The sequence below is a fragment of the Lichenostomus cassidix genome, chromosome 29 (assembly GCF_008360975.1).
Source record: "Lichenostomus cassidix isolate B80296 chromosome 29, HeHo_3.0, whole genome shotgun sequence".
NCBI classification, from domain to species: Eukaryota; Metazoa; Chordata; class Aves; order Passeriformes; family Meliphagidae; genus Lichenostomus; species Lichenostomus cassidix.
In genome coordinates, this window is record NC_139509.1 from 1760325 (window position 1) to 1781483 (window position 21159).

A 21159-nucleotide genomic window follows, 5' to 3' on the forward strand; every position below is an offset into this window, starting at 1 on the left:
TCCGGGGGTCCCTATGGGGTCCCTATGGGGTCCCTGGGGGTCCCGCTAGACCAAGCCCCCCCCAAACCCTCCTGGTGTCCTCCCAGCAATGGCCGCGAGGGGGCGACACCGAGCTGAGCCGGGAGGGGACAGCTGGGGACAGGAATGGGGACAGGGATGGGATAGGATGGGGACCGCATGGGGACAGGAATGGGATGGGGACACGGATGGTGACAAAGTGGGGACAGGATGGGGACAGGATGGTGAAAAGATGGGGATAGGATGGGGACAGGGATTGGGATAGGATGGGGACAGAGATTGGGATGGGGACAGGGATGGTGACAAAGTGGGGACAGGATGGTGAAAAGATGGGGATAGGATGGGGACAGGGATTGGGATGGGGACACGATGGGGACAGGGATGGTGAGAGGGATGGGATGGGATGGGATGGGATGGGATGGGATGGGATGGGATGGGGACAGGGATGGTGACAAAGTGGGGACAGGATGGGGACAGAGATTGGGACAGCGATGGGGACAGAGTAGGGACAGAGTGGGGACAGGAATGGGACAGGGATTGGGGACAGGGATAGGATGGGATGGGGACAGAGACTGGGATAGGATGGGGACAAGATGGGGACAGGGATAGGGACAGGGATTGGGACAGGGATAGGAACAGGATGGGGACAGGGCTGGTGACAAGGTGGGGACAGGATGGGGACAGGGACAGGGGTCACCTGTGTCCCCCAGGCTCTATCACAGTGATCTCTCTCCCCCCCTCAGTGTCCCCAGCGTGTCCCCGCGGGGTGGCACTGTCCCCGCACAGCCGGGGGGTGTCTGTCACTGTCCCTGCCGCTGTCACCGCGCTGTCACCCTCCCTGTCACCATCCCTGCCACCATCCCCGTCACCATCCCTGTCACCCTCTCTGTCACCCGGCGCCGCGCGGGGGGAGGTGACAAACCGCGACACCGCGGGGGGTGACAACACCGACACCGCGGGGACATCTCGCGGCGCCGCCACCCCCCCGGCCGTGTCCCCTGTGTCACCTCTGTCCCCTGTGTCCCCAGCCGAGGCAGCAGCCGCGATCCGAACCCAACGCCTTTATTGGGGAGGCGACAGAGCTGGGGACGAACTGGGGACGGACTGGGAATGAACTGGGAATGAACTGGGGTGGCACTGGGGTGGCACCGGGATGGCAGGGATGTCACCGATAGCACGGGGGTGGCACCGGAGGAGCTCGGGTGGCACCGGAGAGGTTTGGGTGGCACTGGAGTGACGCTGGGGTGACACTGCGGTGGCACCGAGTGACACTGGGGTGGCACCGGAGAGGCTTGGGTGGCACCGAGTGACACCGGGGTGACACCGGGGTGACACTGGGACACCCAGCCAGCCTCGCGGGGGGTGCTGGCATGCGGGGCGATGTCGCTTGTCGCGCTGGCGGGGGTGGCACGGAGCGGGGTGACACCGGAGGGCTTGGGGATGTCACCGACGGGTCTCGGGATGTCACCGGCGGGGTTTGGGGATGTCACCGATAGCGCGGGGATGTCACCGGTAGAGGTGAGGATGTCACCGGGGAGGCTCGGGTGGCACCGGAGGGTCTGGGGATGTCACCGGCGGAGTTTAAGGATGTCACCGGCAGCGCGGGGATGTCACCGGCAGAGGCTCGGGATGTCACCGGGGAAGCTCGGGTGGCACCGGCGGGATTGGGAATGTCACCGGCAGCGCGGGGATGTCACCGGAGGAGTCGGGGGTGTCACCGACAGCGCAGGGATGTCACCGACGGGTCTCGGGATGTCACCAATAGCGCGGGTATGTCACCGGAGGAGGTCGGGATGTCATCGGAGAGGCTCGGGTGGCACCGGAGGGTCTCGGGATACACCAACAACACCACCATCACCGGCAGAGGCGGGGATGTCACCGGAGCGGCTGAGGATGTCACCGGAGGTCTTGGGGATGTCACTGGCAGAGGCCGGCATGTCACCGATGGCTCGGGGATGTCACCGGAGCGGCTCGAGATGTCACCGGCGGGGTTTGAGGATGTCACCGGAGGAGCTGGGGGATGTCGCCGATGGCTCGGGCATGTCACCGATGGCTCGGGGATGTCACCGGAGGAGTCGGGGATGTCGCCGATGGCTCGGGGATGTCGCCGATAGCGCGGGGATGTCACCGAGGAGGCTCGGGATGTTACCGGCGGGGTTTGAGGATGTCACCGGCGGGGTTTGAGGATGTCACCGACGGCTCGGGGATGTCGCCGATGGCTCGGAGATGTCGCCGATGGCTCGGGGATGTCACCGGCGAGGTTTGAGGATGTCACCGGCGGGGTTTGAGGATGTCACCGACAGCTCGGGGATGTCACCGATAGCGCGGCGATGTCACCAGAGGAGTCGGGGATGTCACCGACGGCTCGGGGATGTCACCGACAGCTCGGGGATGTCACCGGCGGGCAGCGGCACGGCGGCGGTGGCGGGGCGGCTCCGGGCGGAGCTCGCGGGGGTCTCAATCGGGGTAGATGATGAAACCCGAGAAGCTCCCGGTGATCCCGGGGATGATGCCGGGGATGATGCCGGTGATCCCGGGGATCCCGGTGATCCCGGGGATGATCCCGGGGTTCCCGGTGATTCCGGTGGTCCCAATATTATGATTATCCCAATAATATGATTATTCCGGGAGTAATCCCGGTGCTCCCGGGGCTCAGTCGGGGAAGATGATAAATCCGGAAAATGCGCTCTACTCGATCCCGGCGCTCCCGGGGATGCTTCCCGTTGTTCCCGGTGCTGCCGGAGGTGCTCCCGGTGCCCCCGGTGATGCTCCCGGGGATGCTCCCGGTGCTCCCGGAGGTCAGTCGGGGTAGATGAGGAAGCCGGAGAAGATGCTGTATTTGTCACTCCCGGTACTCCCGGTGCTCCCAGGGGTCCCAGGGGTCCCGGGGATGCTCCCGGAGGTCAGTCGGGGTAGGTAATGAAGCCGGACAAGGTGCTGTATTTGTCACTCCCGGTGCTCCCGGTGCCCATTGCCCCGCGGATGATCCCGGCGATCCCGGGGCCACAAAAACCAAACACCACTCCCGGTGATGCTCCCGGTGCTCCTGGTGGTCCCGAGGGCAATCCCGGTGGTCCCGGAGGTCAGTCGGGGTAGGTAATGAAACCGGACAAGGTGCTGTGTTTGTCACTCCCGGTACTCCCGGTGGTCCCAGGGGTCCCAGGAATGATCCCGGTACTCCCGGTGGTGCCGGTGATGATCCCGGTGGTCCCGGGGACGATCCCGGCGGTCCCGGTGGTCAGTCGGGGTAGATGATGAAGCCGGAGAAGGTGCTGTATTTGTCACTCCCGGTGGTCCCGGTGCTGCTCCCGGTGGTCCCGAGGGCAATCCCGGTGCTCCCGGCGGTCCCGGTGGTCAGTCGGGGTAGATGATGAAGCCCGAGAAGGTGCTGTACTTGTTGGTGTTCCCTCCGTGCACTTTCCCTCCGTCCAGCCGCACGAACACCTCATCGCCAACGTCCAGGTGTAAAATCACACTGTTGCTCGCGTAGTCGTAGTTCTGGTCAGCGTCCTGCGCGATGGCGCTGGCACGGACCTGCGGGGACACGGCTGTCACCCACCCGGCTGCCACTGAGCCCGGGTGGCACCTGCACCGGGTGGCACTGAGCCCGGGTGTCACCCACCCCGGGTGGCACTGAGCCCGGGTGGCACCTGCACCGGGTGGCACTGAGCCCGGATGTCACCCACCCCGGGTGGCACTGAGCCCGGGTGTCACCCACCCCGGGTGGCACTGAGCCCGGGTGTCACCCAACCCGGGTGGCACTGAGTCCGGGTGTCACCCACCCTGGATGTCACCCACGCCGGGTGGCACTGAGCCCAGATGGCGCTGAGCCCACCTGGCACTGACCACACCTGGCATTGTGTCACTGACACCCCCCTGGCACCAGGGAAAGGTGGAGGTGTCCCCAGGGTGGGTGACATCCAGGGTCAGGGGAGGTGTCCCCACAGTGGAAGTGTCCCCGCGGTGGAGGTGTCCCCACAGTGGAAGTGTCCCCACGGTGGAAGTGTCCCCCAGGTGGAGGTGTCCCCAGGGTGGAGGTTTCCCCAAGGGGTGTCCCCAGGGTGGGGGTGTCCCCAGGGCGGACCCCCACCCCCAACCCCAACCCCCAACCCCCACCCCAACCCCCACCCCCAAACCCCAGGTGGAGCTGTCCCCAGGGTGGAGGTGTCCCCGCGGTGGAGGTGTCCCCAGGATGGAGGTGTCCCCGCAGTGGAGGTGTCCCCAGGGGGTGTCCCCATGGTGGAGCTGTCCCCAGGGTGGAGGTGTCCCCGCGGTGGAGGTGTCCCCAGGGTGGAGGTGTCCCCAGGGTGGAGGTGTCCCCAGGGGGTGTCCCCAGGGTGGAGGTGTCCCCGCGGTGGAGGTGTCCCCAGGGTGGAGGTGTCCCCGCGATGGAGGTGTCCCCAGGGTGGAGGTGTCCCCAGGGTCCCCATTTCCCCATCCAAACCCCACAATTCCCATCCATTTCCACATCCCTGATTCTCCATCCCCAATCCCACATCCCATTTCCCCCACTCAATCCCCCCAAATCCCATCCTCTCCACCTAAATCCCACCTTCTCCCCCCAAATCCCCATATCCCATTTCCCCAAATCCAATTCCACCCCAAATCCCACCCTCTACCCCCCAAAATTTACATTCTTTCCCCTGTTACTGATTCCCCACTTCCCCCCAAATTCCCACATCCCATTTCCCCATCCAATCCCACCCCAAACCCCCAAAAATCCCCATCCTTTCCCCTATTCCTGATTCCACAGCTCCTCCCAAATCTACATCCATTTTTCCATTTCCCCCAATTCCCATCCTCTCCCCCAAACCCCGCGGGGGCTCAGGGTTGGTCACTCCCTGCTGACCACCAGCCCAGGACCCCCCAGGACCCCCCAGGACCCCCCAGGACCCCCCAGGCCCACCCTGCATCGATCCTTGGGGTTTTTTTCCGGGAATAAAGGGATGGGAAGAGTCCAGGGCGAGGCAGGGAGAGAGAAAACAAAGGGAGATCCCGGGAATCAGCCGGGATGGGGAGAGGATGGATTTGGGGTGGGATTGGGTGGGATTTGGGGTGTGGGAATTTGGGGGGAGAGGAGGGGATTTGGGGTGGGATTGACTGGGATTTGGGGTGGGATTGGGTGGGATTTGGGGTGTGGGAATTTGGGGAGAGAGGATGGATTTGGGGTGGATTGGGTGGGATTTGGGGTGTGGGAATTTGGGGAGAGAGGATGGGATTTGGGGCAGAGAATGGGGGAAATGGGATGTGGGAATTTGGGGAGAGAGGATGGGATTTGGGGGGATTGGATGTGGAAAATAGGACGTGGGAATTTGGGGGAGATGATGGGATTGGGGGAAGAGAATGGGAATTTGGGGAGAAGAAAATGGGAATTTGGGGGGAGAGATGATAGGAATTTGGGGGAAGAGGATGGGAATTCGGGGGGAGAGGATGGGATTTAGGGTGGATTGGGTGGGGAAATGGGATGTGGGATTTGGGGGGCAGAGGATGGGAATTTGAGGGAGGGGAGAGGATGGATTTGGGGTGGGATCGGATGGGAATTGGGATGTGGGAATTTGGGGAGAGAGGATGGGAATTTGGGGTGGTTTGGATGGGAATTGGGATGTGGGATTGGATGGGGGAAATGGGATGTGGGATTTGGGATTTGGGAGGAACTGGGGAATGAGGGATTGGGGGAGAGGATGGGAATTTGTGGGGGAAAGGATGGGAATTTAGGGAAGGTTTGGATGGTGGAATTGGGATTTCAGGACCAGGAAAATACAGAACTGGGGATGGAAAATCAGGAATAGGGGAAAGGATGGGAATTTAGGGAAGGTTTGGATGGCGGAATTGGGATTTAAGGACCAGAAAAAAACAGAACTGGGGATGGAAAATCAGGAATTTAGGGAAAAAAACAGAACTGAGGATGAGAAATCAGGGATGGAGGGAGAGGATGGGAATTTAGGGAGAGATTGGATGGGGGAAATGGGATTGGGAATGGTAAGGAACAGAACTGGGATGGGGAATCAGGAAAGGAGGGGAAAAACCTGAACTGGAGATAGAGAATCAGGGATGAGAGAAAGGATGGGAATTTAGGGAAGGTTTGGATGGTGGAATTGGGATTTAAGGACCAGAAAAAAACGGAACTGGGGATGGAAAATCAGGAATGGAGGGAAACAAAACAGAACTGGGGATGAGAAATCAGGAATGGAGGGAGAGGATGGGAAATTAGGGAGAGATTGGATGGGAGAAATGGGATTGGGAATGGGAAGGAACAGAACTGGGATGGGAAATCAGGAAGGAGTGAAAAAAACAGAACTGGAGATGGGGAATCCGGGATGAGAGAAAGGATGGGAATTTAGGGAATGTTTAGATGGTGGAATTGGGATTTAAGGACCAGAAAAAAACGGAACTGGGGATGGAAAATCAGGAAGAAGGGAAAAAACCAGAACTGGGGATGAGAAATCAGGGATGGAGGGAGAGGAGGATGGGAATTTAGGGAAGGTTTGGATGGTGGAATTGGGATTTAAGGACCAGAAAAAAACGGAACTGGGGATGGAAAAACCAAGAATTTAGGGAAAAAACCAAAATCGGGGATGCAAAACCAGAAACGGACACAACCACACCAACACCCCAAAAACCTCCAAACCCAAAAACTGAGCCCAAACCACAACCCCAATCTCGGGGGTCTCTCAGATGTCCCCCGGGGGTCTCTTGGGGCTCTCCCGGGTGTCTCCCGGGGGTCTCTCGGGGGTTTCTCGGGAGTCTCTCCCTGCTCTCTCTCGGGTGTCCCCCGGGGGTCTCTCGGGGGTCTCTCTCAGGGCTCTCCCGGGTATCTCTCGGGGGTCTCTCGGGCATCTCCCGGGGGTCTCTCGGGGGTCTCCCGGGGCTCTCTCAGGTGTTCCCCGAGGGTCTCCTCCTGGGCTCTCCCGGGGCTCCCCCTGGGCTCTCTCTGGGCTCTCTCAGGGCTCTCTCAGGGCTCTCCCGGTGGTCTCCCGGTGGTCTGTCCCCCCTACCTGCCCGTTCTTCATCAGGTCTGCCCACATGCTGGTCCCGTCGCCGCCGCGCATCAGGACGTGGTAGGTGAAGAAGTAGATCCCGGGCAGCGGGCAGGTGAACTTGCCGCTCGACGGCTCGTAGTAGTTGCCCACGTTGGTCACCACGTCGTCAAACCGCAGCACCTCGTAGCCCTCGTGGGGTTTCCGTAGCCCGGCGTAGAAGGCGATTTTGGGGCTGTAGAAGGAGGGGATGTACCCCCCCGGTCCGGGTCCCGGTGGTCCCGGTGGTCCCGGCCGGCCCGGTTCTCCCGGAGGTCCCCTCGGGCCCGGTGGCCCCGGTGGCCCGCGGAGGCCGGCGCGGCCCTTTCGGCCCTGCTCGCCCTTGGCTAGCGGAGGGAAGGGCGGCGCGGAGGCGGCGGGCAGCTCGGGGTAGGACTCGCACACCATGCGGCAGCTGCCCAGCATCTCGTAGTGCGCGGCGGCGGGCTTGGAGCCGTGCACCAGCAGCGGGATGGCCACCAGCAGCAGCAGCAGCATCGCCACCCCGATGGCCACGGCGGCCACCCGCTTCCTGCGGCTCAGCCGCGAGGCGGCCAGCGCCAGCAGGTCCTCGTCGCCTTTGGGAGCGATGGTGGCGAGCGGAGGGGGGGGCGGTGGTGGTGGTGGCGGGGAGGGGGCGAGAGGGACACTGGGGACACTGGGGACACTGGGGACACTGGGGACACTGGGGACAGCGGGGACACTGGGGACAGCGGGGACACTGGGGAGACTGGGGAGACTGGGGAGGAGGACAGGGGATACTCGGGGGACACTAGGGATACTGGGGAGGGAGACACTGGGGATACTGGGGACACTGAGGATACTGGGGATACTGGGGATACTGGGGATACTGGGGACACTGGGGATACTGGGGAGGGGGACAGGGACAAGGATGGGGCTGCTGGAGGCGTTGGGAGAGGGGGGAATGGCAGTGGGGATGGGGTTGGTGGGGACAGGGGTGGGGACAGGGATGGGGACAGGAATAGGGACAGGGATAGGGACAGGGATGGGGACAGGGATGGGGACAGGGATGGGCTTTATGGGGACAGGAATAGGGACAGGGATGGGGTTGGTAGGGACAGAGCAGGGACAGGGATGGGGACAGGAATGGTGACAGGGATGGGGACAGGAATGGTGACAGGGATGGGGAGAGGAATAGGGACAGGGATGGGGCTGGTGGGGACAGGAATGAGGACAGGGATGGGGACAAGGACAGGGACAGGGACAGGGATGGTGACAGAGGCTGCAGCTGCGGGTGGAGCCGAGGGTGAAACCCAGAGCGGGAATGGGGCTGAGAATGGGATGGGAAACGGGAATGGGACTGAGAGTGGGATTGGGAATGGGAATAGGGCCGAGAATGGGACTGGGATCGGGAATGGGACTGGGATCGGGAATAGGGCCGGGAATGGGATCGGGAATAGGGCCGAGAATAGGGCAGGGAATGGGATCGGGAATGGGATCGGGAGCAGGGGTGAGACCGGGAATATGGCCGGGAATAGAGCCGGGAATGGGATCGGGGCTTGGGCCGGGGGGGAAGCTGCAGGTGGAGCTGAGAATGGGATCGGGAATGGGATCGGGAATAGGATCGGGAATGGGATCAGGAATGGGACAGGGAATGGGATCGGGAATGGGATCGGGGAATTGGGCCGGGAATAGGATCAGGAATGGGATCGGGAATAGGGCCGGGAATGGGATCAGGAATGGGATCGGGAATGGGATCGGGAATGGGATCGGGAATGGGATCGGGAATGGGGCCGGGAATAGGGCCGGGAGTAGGGCTGGAGGCGCGGGCGGAGCAGGGAGCAGAGCTGGCGGAGAGCTCAGAACCTGAGCCGCTGGTGGTGAGTGGAGCACAACCGGTACCGGGAGAGCAGCCGGGAGCAGAACCGGAGAGCAGAACCGGGAAACGAGCTGGGATCCGAACCGGGATCCGAACCGGGAGCAGAACCGAAGAGCAGAACCGGAGAGCAGAACCAAGAAAAAGCTGGGATCCGAACCGGGAGCAGAACCGGGAGCAGAACCGGGAGCGGAGCCGGGAGCGGAGCAGAGAGCCGGGCTGGGCGCGGAGCGGAGAGCAGAGCACGGAGCGGAGAGCAGAGCACGGAGCGGAGAGCTGAGCGGAGAGCAGAGCGGAGCACGGAGCGGAGAGCGGAGCTCCTGCAGCAGGCTGGACCCGAGCTGGGGTGGGAGCTGCTGATGTAACCGCGACCGGAGAGAGAGGGATGGAGGCGAGAGCGGGATGGAGACGAGAGCGGAGCCGGGATGGAACGGTGACCGATGCCGGGATGGAACCGCGACTGGAACAACCGGGGATGGAGCTGCGAGCGGAGGCGGGATGGAGCTGGGATAGAACCGGGACAGAAGCGGGATGGAGATGGGATGAGCCGGGATCAGTGCCGGGATGGAGCTGGGATGAGCCGCGAGCGGAGCCGGGATAAAAACGGGATGGAGCTGCAGCCGGAGCCGGGATGGAGATGGGATGAACACCACAAAACAAACCACAGAACCGGGACAAAACCGAGACAGAACCGGGACAGAACCGGGACAGAACCGGGACAGAACCGAGATGGAGCAGCGATCTCCCCGCCAGACGCGCGGGGCAACTTCTCCCCAAGTTACCGGTGAGCGACACCGGGGATTGTCCTCCCCCGACCCGCGATTGTCCCCTCGGGATTGTCCCCTCGGGATTGCAGGATTGTCACTCCCGGGATTGAACCCACCGGGATTGTCTCTCCCGGGATTGTCCCTCCCAGGCCCGGGATTGTCCCCCTGGGATTGTCACCCCCGGGATTGTCACCCTCAGCCCGGGATTGTCCCCCTGGGATTGTCAGCCCTGGGATTGTCACCCCCAACCCGGGATTGTCCCCTCAGTACCTCTCTCCCGACCCCTCCCGGTCCCTTTTTCCCCCCGGCCCGGCCCGGCCCGGTTCGGTTCGGTTCGGTTCTCTCCGGTACCTGCTGCCGGTTCGGCCGGCGCTGTGCCCGCGGCTCGGCTCGGCTCGGCTCGGTTCGCCCCGCCCGACGGTCCGGCACGGCGGGGCGGGGAGGGGCCGGAGGGGTGGGGGAGGGGAGGGGGGACAGTGACCCCAGAGCCCCCCGGACACCCCTGACACCCCCAGAGCCCCCCGGACCCCCCCGGACAGCCCCGGACAGCCCCGGACCCCCCCGGACACCCCCGGACACCCCCGGACACCCCCGGACACCCCCTGACACCCCCGGACAGCCCGGCTGGTTTGGGGTGTCCGATGGAAATTGGGGGATTAGGTGGGATTTCGGGGGTTAGATTGGGGTCGCTGTGACAAGGGGGGCTTTGCACATGTGTGTGTGTGTGTGTGTGTGTGTGTGTCCACTCGTGTCCATCCAGGTGTGTCCGTGTGTGTCCATCCATGTCTGTGTGTGTCCATCCATGTCCATGTCTGGGGTGTCCACTCATGTCCGTATGTGTGTCCATCCGTGTCCATGTGCAGGGTTCATGTGTGTTCCTGTGTGTCCGTGTGTGTCCATCCATGTCGGTGTGTGTGTCCATCCGTGTCTGTGTGGGGTGTCAGCTCATGTCCATATGTGGTGTCCATCCATGTCCGTGTGTGTCCATATGTGTGTCCATCCGTGTCCGTGTGTGTGTGTCCGTGTGTGTCCATGGGTGTCCATCCATGTCCATGTCTGGGGTGTCCACTCATGTCCATATGTGTGTCCGTGTGTGTCCATCCGTGTCCGTGTGTGTGTGTCCGTGTATGTCCATGTGTGTGTCCATCCATGTCCATGTCTGGGGTGTCCACTCGTGTCCATATGTGTGTCCGTGTGTGTCCGTGTGCAGGGTTTGTGTGTGTTCCTGTGTGTCCATGTGTGTCCATCCGTGTCTGTGCAGTGTCCACTCATGTCCATATGTGGGGTCCATCCATGTCCATATGTGTGTCCATGCATGTCCATGCAGTGTCCACTCCTCTCCATATCTGAGATCCATCTGTGTCCATCCGTGTCCATGTGTGTCCATCCGTGTCCATGTGTGTCCATCCGTGTTCACCTGTGTCCATCCATGTCCATGTGGTGTCCATCCATGTCCATATGTGGGGTCCATGTGTGTCCGTGTGTGTCCATCCATGTCTGGGGTGTCCACTCGTGTCCATATGTGTGTCCATCCATGTCCGTGTGTGTCCGTGTGGGGTCCGTGTGTGTCCATCCATGTCCATCTGTGGGATCCATGCACATCCATGCAGTGTCCACTCCTGTCCGTGTTCAGGGTCCACTCGTGTCCATTTATGGGGTCCACGTGTGTCCATGCAGTGTCCATTCGTGTCCACATGTGGGGTCTGTCTGTGTCCATATTGGGTCCATGCATGTCCATGTAGTGTCCACTCTTGTCCGCGTTCAGGGTCCACCCGTGTCCATGTGGGGTCCATGCACGTCCATGCAGTGTCCACTTGTGTCCATGTCTGGGGTCCATGTGTGTCCATGCAGTGTTCACTCGTGTCCATGTCTGGGATCCATGCCTGTCCATGCAGTGTCCACTTGTGTCCATGTCTGGGGTCCATACACACTCATGCAGTGTCCATCCATGTCCATATGTGGGGTCCATGCACGTCCATGCAGTGTCCACTCGTGTCCATGTCTGGGGTCCATGCACACCCATGCAGTGTCCATCCATGTCCATGTGTGGGGTCCATCTGTGTCCATCCATGTCCATGTCCGGGATCCATGCGTGTCCATGCAGTGTCCATCCATGTACATATGTGGGGTCCATCTGTGTCCATCCATGTCCAGCCGTGTCCACCCGTGGAGGCCGCAGTGTGACCCGCAGGGTGCACAGAGTGTGAATTGACGGTGAGTTGGTGTGTGAGGGCAGGGCGGGTGAGAGTGGGAGTGTGACATGTGTGTGTGTGTGTGTGCGTGTGTGTGTGTGTGCATCCTGCACATGTGTGCTCTGCATGTGACTGTGTGTGTGCATCCTGTGTGTGTGAGCTCCATGTGAGCTCTGTGTGTGTTCTGTGTGTGTTCTGTGTGTGAGCTCTGTGTGTGAGCTCAGTGCATGTGCGTGAATGTGTGTGCATCCTGTGTGTGTGAATGTGTGTGCATCCTGTGTGTGCATCCTGCACATGTGTGTGCTCTGTGTGTGTTCTGTGTGTGTTCTGTGTGTGTTGTGTGTGTGTTGTGTGAGCTGTGAGCTCTGTGTGTGTCCTGTGTGTGTGTGAACGTGTGTGAGCTCTGTGTGTGAGTGCTCAGTTCATGTGAACTCCGTGTGTGCTGCATGTGAGCTCTGTGTGAGCTGTGTGTGTGCATCCTGCACATGTACGTGCTCTGCATGTGAATGTGTGTGAGCTCTGTGTGTGTGAATGTGTGTGAGCTCTGTGTGTGCATCCTGCACATGTGTGTGCTCAGTGTGTGTTCTGTGTGTGTTCCGTGTGTGTGAGCTCTGTGTGTGAGCTCTGTGCATGTGTGTGCATCCCGCACATGTGTGTGCTCTGCATGTGTTCTGTGTGTGTTCTGTGTGTGTGGGCTGTGTGTGTGAGCTCTGTGTGTGTCCTGTGTGTGTGAACATGTGTGAGCTGTGTGGTGTGAGAGAGCTCAGTTCACGTGAACTCCGTGTGTGCTGCGTGTGAGCTCTGTGTGTGAGGTCAGTGCATGTGTGTGCATCCTGCACATGTGTGTGCTCTGCGTGTGAATGTGTGTGAGCTCTGTGTGTGCATCCCACACATGTGTGTGCTCTGCGTGTGTTCTGTGTGTGTTGTGTGTGTGTGAATGTGTGTGAGCTGTGTGTGTGCATCCTGCACACGTGTGTGCTGTGTGTGCTCTGCGCTCTGTGTCCCCTGTGTGTGTGTGTGTGAGGGCTCTGTGTGTTCACACCCAGTTCATGTGTGTGCTCTGTGTGAGTTCTGTGTGTGCATCTTGCACATGTGTGTGCTCTGCATGTGTTCCATGTGTGCTCTGCGTGTGCAGTCCGTGTGAACTCTGCATGTGCATTGCGTGTGAGCTCAGCACACGTGTGCATTTCCCATGTATTTTGTGCATTTCCCATGTATTTTGTGCATTTCCCATGTATTTTATTCATTTCCCATGTATTTTGTGCATTTCCCATGTATTTTGCATGTTTCCCGTGGGTTCATGTATGATTTCCACGCATGTTCTGTGGGTTTTTTGGTGCATTTCCTGTATTTTTTATTCATTCATTCATTCCCGTGCCTTTTGATCCATTTCGATGTGGTTTTTAATGCATTTCCTGAGGTTTTCTGGACATTTTCTGTGCTTTTTTTGCACATTTCCCGTGGGGTTTTTTTGCATTTTCCGAGTTTTTTTGGTGCCTTTTCCGTGCATTTTCCGTCTGGTTTTAATGCATTTCCCATGTGGGTTTTTTGCATTTCCCTTGTGGTTTTTTTTCCTTCCCTTTTCCCTATTTTTATGCATTTCCCGTTTGGGTTTTTTTCCCATTTTTTTCCCATTTTCCTTATTTTTTCTGCATTTCCCGTGTGGTTTTTCCCATTTCCCTCATTTTTATCCATTTCCCATGCAGTTTTTCCCCATTTCCCTTATTTTAATGCATTTCCCGCGTGGATTTTTTTCCCTTTTTCCTCATTTTAATGCATTTCCCGCGTGGATTTTTTCCCTTTTTCCATATTTTAATCCATTTCCCTTCCTTTTTTCCCCATTTCTCCTATTTTAATCCATTCCCAGTCCAGTTTTTCCCCATTTTCCTCATTTTTATCCATTCCCAGTCCGTTTATTTTCCATTTTCCTCATTTTTATTCATTTCCCGTCCATTTTTTTTCCATTTTCCATGGGATTTTCTCCCATTTCCCTCATTTTTATTCATTTCCCATCCGTTTTTTCCCATGTTCCTCATTTTTATTCATTCCCCGTGTGGTTTTTTCCATTTTCCATGTTTTTTTCCCCAATTTTCCTTATTTTTATCCATTCCCCTTCCTTTCCCCTCCATTTTCCTCATGTTTATTCATTTCTCATGCCTTTTTTCCCATTTTCCATGGGATTTTCTTCCCCTTTCCCTCATTTTTATTCATTTCCCATACAGTTTTTTTTCCAATTTCCATGGGATTTTTTCCCATTTTTCTCATTTTTATTCATTTCCTTTCCTTTTCCCCCATTCTCCTCCTTTTTATTCATTCCCATGCAGTTTTTCCCATTTTCCATGGGTTTTTTTCCCATTTTCTTCATTTTTATGCCCTTTCCAGTCCGTTTTTTTTCCATTTTCCATGGGATTTTCTTCCCATTTCTCTCATTTTTATTCATTTTCCATCCGTTTTTCCCCCATTCTCCTCATTTTTATTCATTCCCCATGCGTTTTTTCCCATTTTCCATGGGATTTTTTCCCATTCTCCTTATTTTTTTATTCATTTTCCATGCAGTTTTTTGCCATTTTCCATGGGATTTTTTCCCCATTTTCCATATTTTTCATTCATTCCCCTTGCGGTTTTTCCCATGTTCTGTGGCTTTTTCCCATTTTCCTCATTTTTATTCATTCCCATGCAGTTTTTTCCCATTTTCCACGGGATTTTTTCCCATTTTCCTAATTTTTATTCATTCCCATGCAGTTTTTTTTCCATTTTCCACAAGATTTTTCCCCATTTTTCTCATTTTTATCCATTCCCAGTCCGTTTATTTTCCATTTTCCTCATTTTTATTCATTCCCCGTGTGGTTTTTCCCATTTTCCACAGGAATTTTTCCCATTCTCCTTATTTTTTTATTCATTTTCCATGCAGGTTTTTGCCATTTTCCATGGGATTTTTCCCCCATTTTCCATATTTTTCATTCATTCCCCTTGCGGTTTTTCCCATGTTCTGTGGCTTTTTCCCATTTTCCTCATTTTTATTCATTTCCATGCAGTTTTTTCCCATTTTCCACAGGATTTTCCCCCATTTTCCTCATTTTTATCCATTTCCCATCAGTTTTTTTTCCATTTTCCACAAGATTTTCCCCATTTTTCTCATTTTTTTGCATTTCCCGTCGGTTTTTTTCCATTTTCCTCCTTTTTAATTATTCCCCATGCGTTTCTTCCCATTTTCCACAGGAGTTTTTCCCATTTCCCTCATTTTTATCCATTCCCAGTCCGTTTATTTGCCATTTTCCTCATTTTTATTCATTTCCCGTCCGTTTTTTCCCATTTTCTACAGGATTTTTTCCCATTTTCCACATTTTTATCCATTCCCCTTCCTTTTTTCCCCCATTTCCCTCATTTTAATGAATTCCCCAGTCCGTTTATTTGCCATTTTCCTCATTTTTATTCATTTCCCGTCCGTTTGTTTCCATTTTCCATGGGATTTTCTTCCCATTTCTCTCATTTTTATTCATTCCTCGTCCCTTTTTTCCCACCCCGCTGTCCCTAGCTGTCCCTCCCTGTCCCCCACTGTCCCCCTCTGTCCCCTCGCTGGCCCCTCCCTGTCCCCTCCCCCCCTCGCTGTCCCTTGCTGTCCCCGCTGTCCCCTTCCTGTCCCTCCCTGTCCCCCTCTGTCCCCTGCTGTCCCTCCTGTCCCACCCACTGTCCCCTCCCTGTCCCCCACCGTCCCTCCCTGTCCCCTCCCTGTCCCTCCGTATCCCCCACTGTCCCCTCCTGTCCCTCCCTGTCCCCCACTGTCCCCTCCGTGTCCCTCCTCTCTCCCCTCGCTGTCCCTCCCTGTCCCTCGCTGCCCTTCTGTCCCCAACTGTCCCTCCCTGTCCCCTCCCTGCCCTCGCTGTCCCCCACTGTCCTCCCTGTCCCCTCGCTGTCCCCCTGCTGTCCCCTCCCTGTGTCCCCTGTCCCTCCCTGTCCTCCCTGTCCCCTGTCCCCTCTGTCCTCCCCCTGTCCCTCACTGTCCTCGCTGTCCCCTCACTGTCCTCTCTGTCCCCTCTGCCTGTCCTGTCCCCAAACTGTCCCTCCCTGTCCCTCCCTGTCCTCCCTGTCTCTCTGTCCCCTCCCACTGTCCCCCACTGTCCCCCCGCTGTCCCCTGCTGTCCCCTCGCTGTCCCTCCCTGTCCCCTGCTGTCCCTCACTGTCCCTCCCTGTCCCTCACTGTCCCCCCACTGTCCCTCGCTGTCCCCTCGCCTCCAACCAATCAATCAATCAATGGCGACAATCCCCAGCGCTCCGATCGATCGATCGATCAATCTCCTCTCCCGACTCGATCGATCCGGTGACAACCAGCCGCGCTCGGCGACACCTGGGGACAGCGAGGCGACAGTGCCACCGCCTGCCCCTCCCCCCTTAACGAGCCGCTCCTTAATGAGCGAATTAATTAGCCGCGCGGCTGGGGAAAGCCGCTAATGAGCAGGGCGGGGGGCGGGGGGTGGGGACACTTGGGGACACTTGGGGACACTGGGGTTGGGGAGGGGAGGAAGGGGGAGGGGGGACATTTGGGGGTTTGGGGGTTGGGGAGGGGAAGATGGGGGTTTGGGACATTTGGGGACATTTGGGGGTTTGGGGGAGTGGAGGAGGGGGAGGGGGTTGGGGACATTGGGGGACATTTGGGGACACTTGGGGGTTTGGGGACACTGGGGGTTTAGAGGGAGGATGGAGGAGGGACATTTGGGGACACTTGGGGACATTGGAGGTTTGGGGGTTGGGGAAGGGGAAGATGGGGTTGGGAACATTTGGGACACTTGGGGGTTTGGGGGAGGGAGGATGGGGGAGGGGTTGGGGACACTTGGGGACATTGGGGGAGGGGAGGATGGGGAGGGGTTGGGGACATTGGGGGTTCTGGGGACATTTGGGGACATTTGGAGGTTTGGGGGAGGGGAGGATGGGGGTTGGGACATTTGGGGACACTTGGGGGGTTTGGGGACATTGGGGGTTTGGGGGAGGGGAGGATGGTGGGAGGGGGACTTTGGGGACATTTGGGGACACTGGGGGAGTTGGTGGGTTTGGGGGAGGCGATGATGGGGGTTTGGGACACTTGGGGACATTGGGGGACACTTGGGGACACTTTGGGACATTTGGGGACATTTGGGGGAGGGGAGGATGGGGGGACAGGGGTAAATCGTGTCCTTGTCGCCATGGGGGGGTTGGGGTTGGCTTTGGGGGTTCAGAGTCACATTTGGGGTTCCCCATTTGGTGTCACCGGATTTTGGGGTCTCAGTCCCACATTTGGGGTCTCAAAGTCATCTTTGGAGTCTCAAACTCATCTTTGGGGTCTCACCCCATCTTTTGGGGTCCCTGGATTGGTGTCACTCCCCGGATTTGGGGTCTGACCCCATCTTTGGGGTCCTTCAGTTGGTGTCACTCGATTTGGGGTCTCAAACCCATTTTTTGGGAGGTCTCAGCCCCATCTTTGGGGTCTTTCATTTGGTGTCACTCACCGGATTTGGGGTCTCAGTCCCATTTTTGGGTCTCAGACACATCTTTGGGGTCTCACATTTGGTGTCACTCACCGGATTTGGGGTCTCAGTCCCATTTTTGGGGTCTCAGCACCATCTTTGGGGTCTTTCATTTGGTGTCACCGGATTTTGGGATCTCAAACTCATCTTTGGGATTTCAGCCTCATCTTTGGGGTCTCAAAGTCATCTTTGGGGTCTCAGTCCATATTGGGGTCTCTCATTTGGTGTCACTCACCGGATTTGGGGTCTCAAACCCATCTTTTGGGGTCCCTGGGTTGATGTCACCAGATTTGGGGTCTCAGCCCAGATTTGGGGGTCTCAAACCCATCTTTGGGGTTTCAGACCTATGTTTAGGGTCTCAGTCACAGATTTGGGGTTCCCCATTTGGTGTCACCGGATTTTGGGATCTCAAACTCATCTTTGGGGGTCTCAGCCTCATCTTTGGGGTCTCAAAGTCATCTTTGGGGTCTCAACCCACATTTGGGGTCTCTCATTTGGTGTCACTCACCAGATTTGGGGTCTCAGCCCCATATGGGGTCCCTGGGTTGATGTCACCGGATTTTGGGGTCTCAGCCCCACATTTGGGGTCCTTCAGTTGGTGTCACCATATTTGGGGTTCCCCATTTGGTGTCACTCACCGGATTTGGGGTCTCAGTCCCATCTTTGGGGTCTCCTCATTTGGTGTCACCAGATTTGGGGTCTCAGCCCACATTTGGGGTCTCAGCCCATCTTTGGGGTCCCTTATTTAGGTGTCACTGGGTTTGGGGGACATTGGGGACATTGGGGTCACTGGGGGGATTTGGGACATTTGGGGACATTTGGGGACATTTGGGAACATTTGGGGACATTTGGGGACATTGGGGGTATGGGGACATTGAGGGATATTTGGGGACATTGGGGTTATGGGGTATTGGGGATATTTGGGGACATTTGGGGACATTTGGGGACATTGAGGACATTTGGGTTATGGGGTATTGGGGACATTTGGGGACATTGGGGGACATTTGGGGACATTGGGGACATTTGGGGACATTGGGGACATTTGGGGACATTTGGGGACATTTGGGGACATTTGGGGACATTGGGGACATTTGGGGACATTTGGGGACATTTGGGGACACTGGGGAGGAACATCGAGAGAACTCCCGAGGGGAAATTTAGGATTTCTGGGATTTCTTCCCCCAGCGGTCAGAGTTGGTGAAATCCCACTGACAGCTCCGGGAAATTGGGATTTGGGATTTGGGATTTGGGATTCATTTCTATTTGGGATTTGGGATTTGGGATTCATTTTGATTTGGGATTTTTTATTTGGGATTTTTTAATTGGGATTCATTTATTTGGGATTTTTTTATTTGGGATTGATTTTTTCTTTGGGATTTTTTTATTTGGGATTTTTTTATTTGGGATTTGTTATTTGGGATTATTTTTTATCTGGGATTTGTTATTATTTGGGATTCATTTTTATTTGGGATCCTTTATTTGGGATTCGTTCATTATTTGTGATTTTTTATTTGGGATTTTTTTTATTTGGGATTCAGTTCTATTTGGGATCTTTTATTTGGGATTTTTTATTCGGGATTCATTTTGATTTGGGATTTTTTTATTTGGGATTTGTTATTTGGGATTTTTTTTATTTGGCATTCATTTTATTTGGGATTTTTTTATTTGGGATTTGTTATTTGGGATTTTTTTTTATTTGGCATTCATTTTATTTGGGATTCCTATTTCTTTGGGATATTTTCTTTGGGATTTTTTCATTTGGGATTCATTTTTATTTCGGATTTTTTTTATTTGGGATTCATTTTTCTCTGGGATTTTTTTATTTAGGATTTTTTTTTATTTGGGATTTTTTTTCTTTGGGATTTTTTTATTTAGGATTTTTTTTTATTCGGGATTTTTTTTCTTTGGGATTTTCTTATTTGGGATTTTTTTTCTTTGGGATTTTTTATTTAGGATTTTTTTTTATTCGGGATTTTTTTCCTTTGGGATTTTTTTATTTAGGATTTTTTTTTTATTTGGGATTTTTTTTCTTTGGGATTGGGGAGCTGCACAGAGCCTCGGAATGAATCCCAAATAATGAATGAATCCCAAATAATGAATAAATCCCAAGCAGCAGCTCTGGCCGTGCATGGAATTCATCCCAACCCCATCCATCTCCGGCGGGGGAGGAAAAAAAATCCTATAAATCCCAAATTCCCCCCGGAGAGAATCCCAGCCCTGGCTGGAGCTCTGACACCTCCTGAATCCTAAACAGAAATAAATTCCGAATAAAAAAATCCCAAAGAATGAATCCCAAATGGAAATAGATCCTAAATCAAAATGAATCCCAAATTAAAAAAATCCAAATAAAGAAAATTCCAAATAAAAAATCCCAAATAAAAAAAAAATCCAAATAAAAAAATCCCAAATAAAAAATCCCAAATAAAAATCTCAAATAAAAATCCCAAATAAAAATCCCAAATAAAAAAAAAATCCCAATAAAAAGTCCCAAATAAAATCCCAAATAAAAATCCCAAATTAAAAAAAATCCCAAATAAAAATCCCAAATAAAAAAATCCCAAATAAAAATCCCAAATAAATAAAAATCCCAAATAAATAAAAAAACCCAAATTAAAAAAAATCCCAAATTAAAAATCCCAAATAAAATCCCAAATAAAAAAAAAATCCCAAATAGAAAATCCCAAATAAAAAATCCCACATTAAAAATCCCAAATAAAAACCTAAATAAATAAAAATCCTAAATAAAAACCCCAAATAAATAAAAATCCCAAATAAAAAAAAAAATCCCAAAAAAAATCCCAGATTAAAAATCCCAATAAAAAATCCCAGATTAAAATCCCAAATAAAAAACCCAAATAAAAAAATCCCAAATTAAAATCCCAAATAAAAATCCCAAATAAAAAAATCCCAAATAAAAAAATCCCAAATAAAAAGTCCCAAATAAAAAAATCCCAAATAAAAAAATCCCACATAAAAAACCCAAAAAAAAAAATCCCAAATAAAAAAATCCCAGATTGAAAAAATCCCACATAAAAAAATCTCACATAAAAAACCCCAAATAAAAAAAAATCCCAAATAAAAAAATCCCACATAAAAAACCCCAAACAAACCAAAAACCCCAAACAAATAAAAAAACCCCAAATAAATAAAAAAACCCCAAACAAACAAAAAACCCCAAACAAACCAAAACCCCACAGCAATCCCTCCCGCCCGGAATTCCCCAACCCCATCCATCTCCCGCCAGCAGCACAAAACCCCATAAATCCCAAATTCGCCCCGAGAGGAGCAGGAGATGGATGAGGTCGAGTTCAGCCCTACAGACACTGCGCTGATTTGGGATTCTGCTTTTGGGATTTATCGCCTTTGGGACTCGGGAGCGACACTAGGGCGGGAGGGGCAAAGGGGATTGGGATTTATGGGATTTATGGGGTTTTTGTCAGCCGGCTGGCGGTCAGAGCGAAATGCCTCTGACAGCTCTGTTATTTGGGATTTGTTCATTAATTATTTGGGATTTATCAATTAATTATTTGGGATTTATCAATTAATTATTTGGGGTCATTAATTGTTTGGGGTTCGGGGTTGGTTGTTTGGGGTTTGGGAGCTCTCAGGGGGAATTTGGGATTTATGGGATTTTTGTCATCCGGCTGGCAGCGCTGAGCTAAATGCCACTGACAGCTCTGTTATTTGAGATTTGTTCATTAATTATTTGGGATTAATTCATTCATTATTTGGGGTTCATTCATTATTTGGGGCTCGGGATTGGCTCTTTGGGGTTTGGGATCTCTCGGGGGGAATTTAGGATTTATGGGATTTTTGTCATCCGGCTGGCAG

General features: G+C 54.4%; 1 protein-coding gene across 1 annotated transcript; it reads right to left on the bottom strand.

Moving 5' to 3' along the window:
• Positions 1-3268: 3268 nt before the first annotated feature.
• On the bottom strand, positions 3269-7645 carry C1QL4 (complement C1q like 4). Its single transcript, XM_085041243.1, has 2 exons — positions 7014-7645; positions 3269-3552 (listed from the first exon to the last, which is right to left on the bottom strand). The coding sequence occupies exons 1-2, from the start codon at positions 7530-7532 to the stop codon at positions 3373-3375; spliced, it is 699 nt and encodes a 232-aa protein (XP_084897369.1). The 5' UTR covers positions 7533-7645; the 3' UTR covers positions 3269-3372.
• Positions 7646-21159: the final 13514 nt, after the last annotated feature.

Excerpts from the sequence above, each read along its gene's own strand:
- C1QL4 (XM_085041243.1), bottom strand. The coding sequence starts at position 7,532 with ATGCTGCTGCTGCTGCTGGTGGCCATCCCGCTGCTGGTGCACGGCTCC. Across the intron at positions 3,553-7,013 it reads ACCTGATGAAGAACGGGCAG|GTCCGTGCCAGCGCCATCGC; the intron begins GTAGGGGGGACA and ends GTGTCCCCGCAG.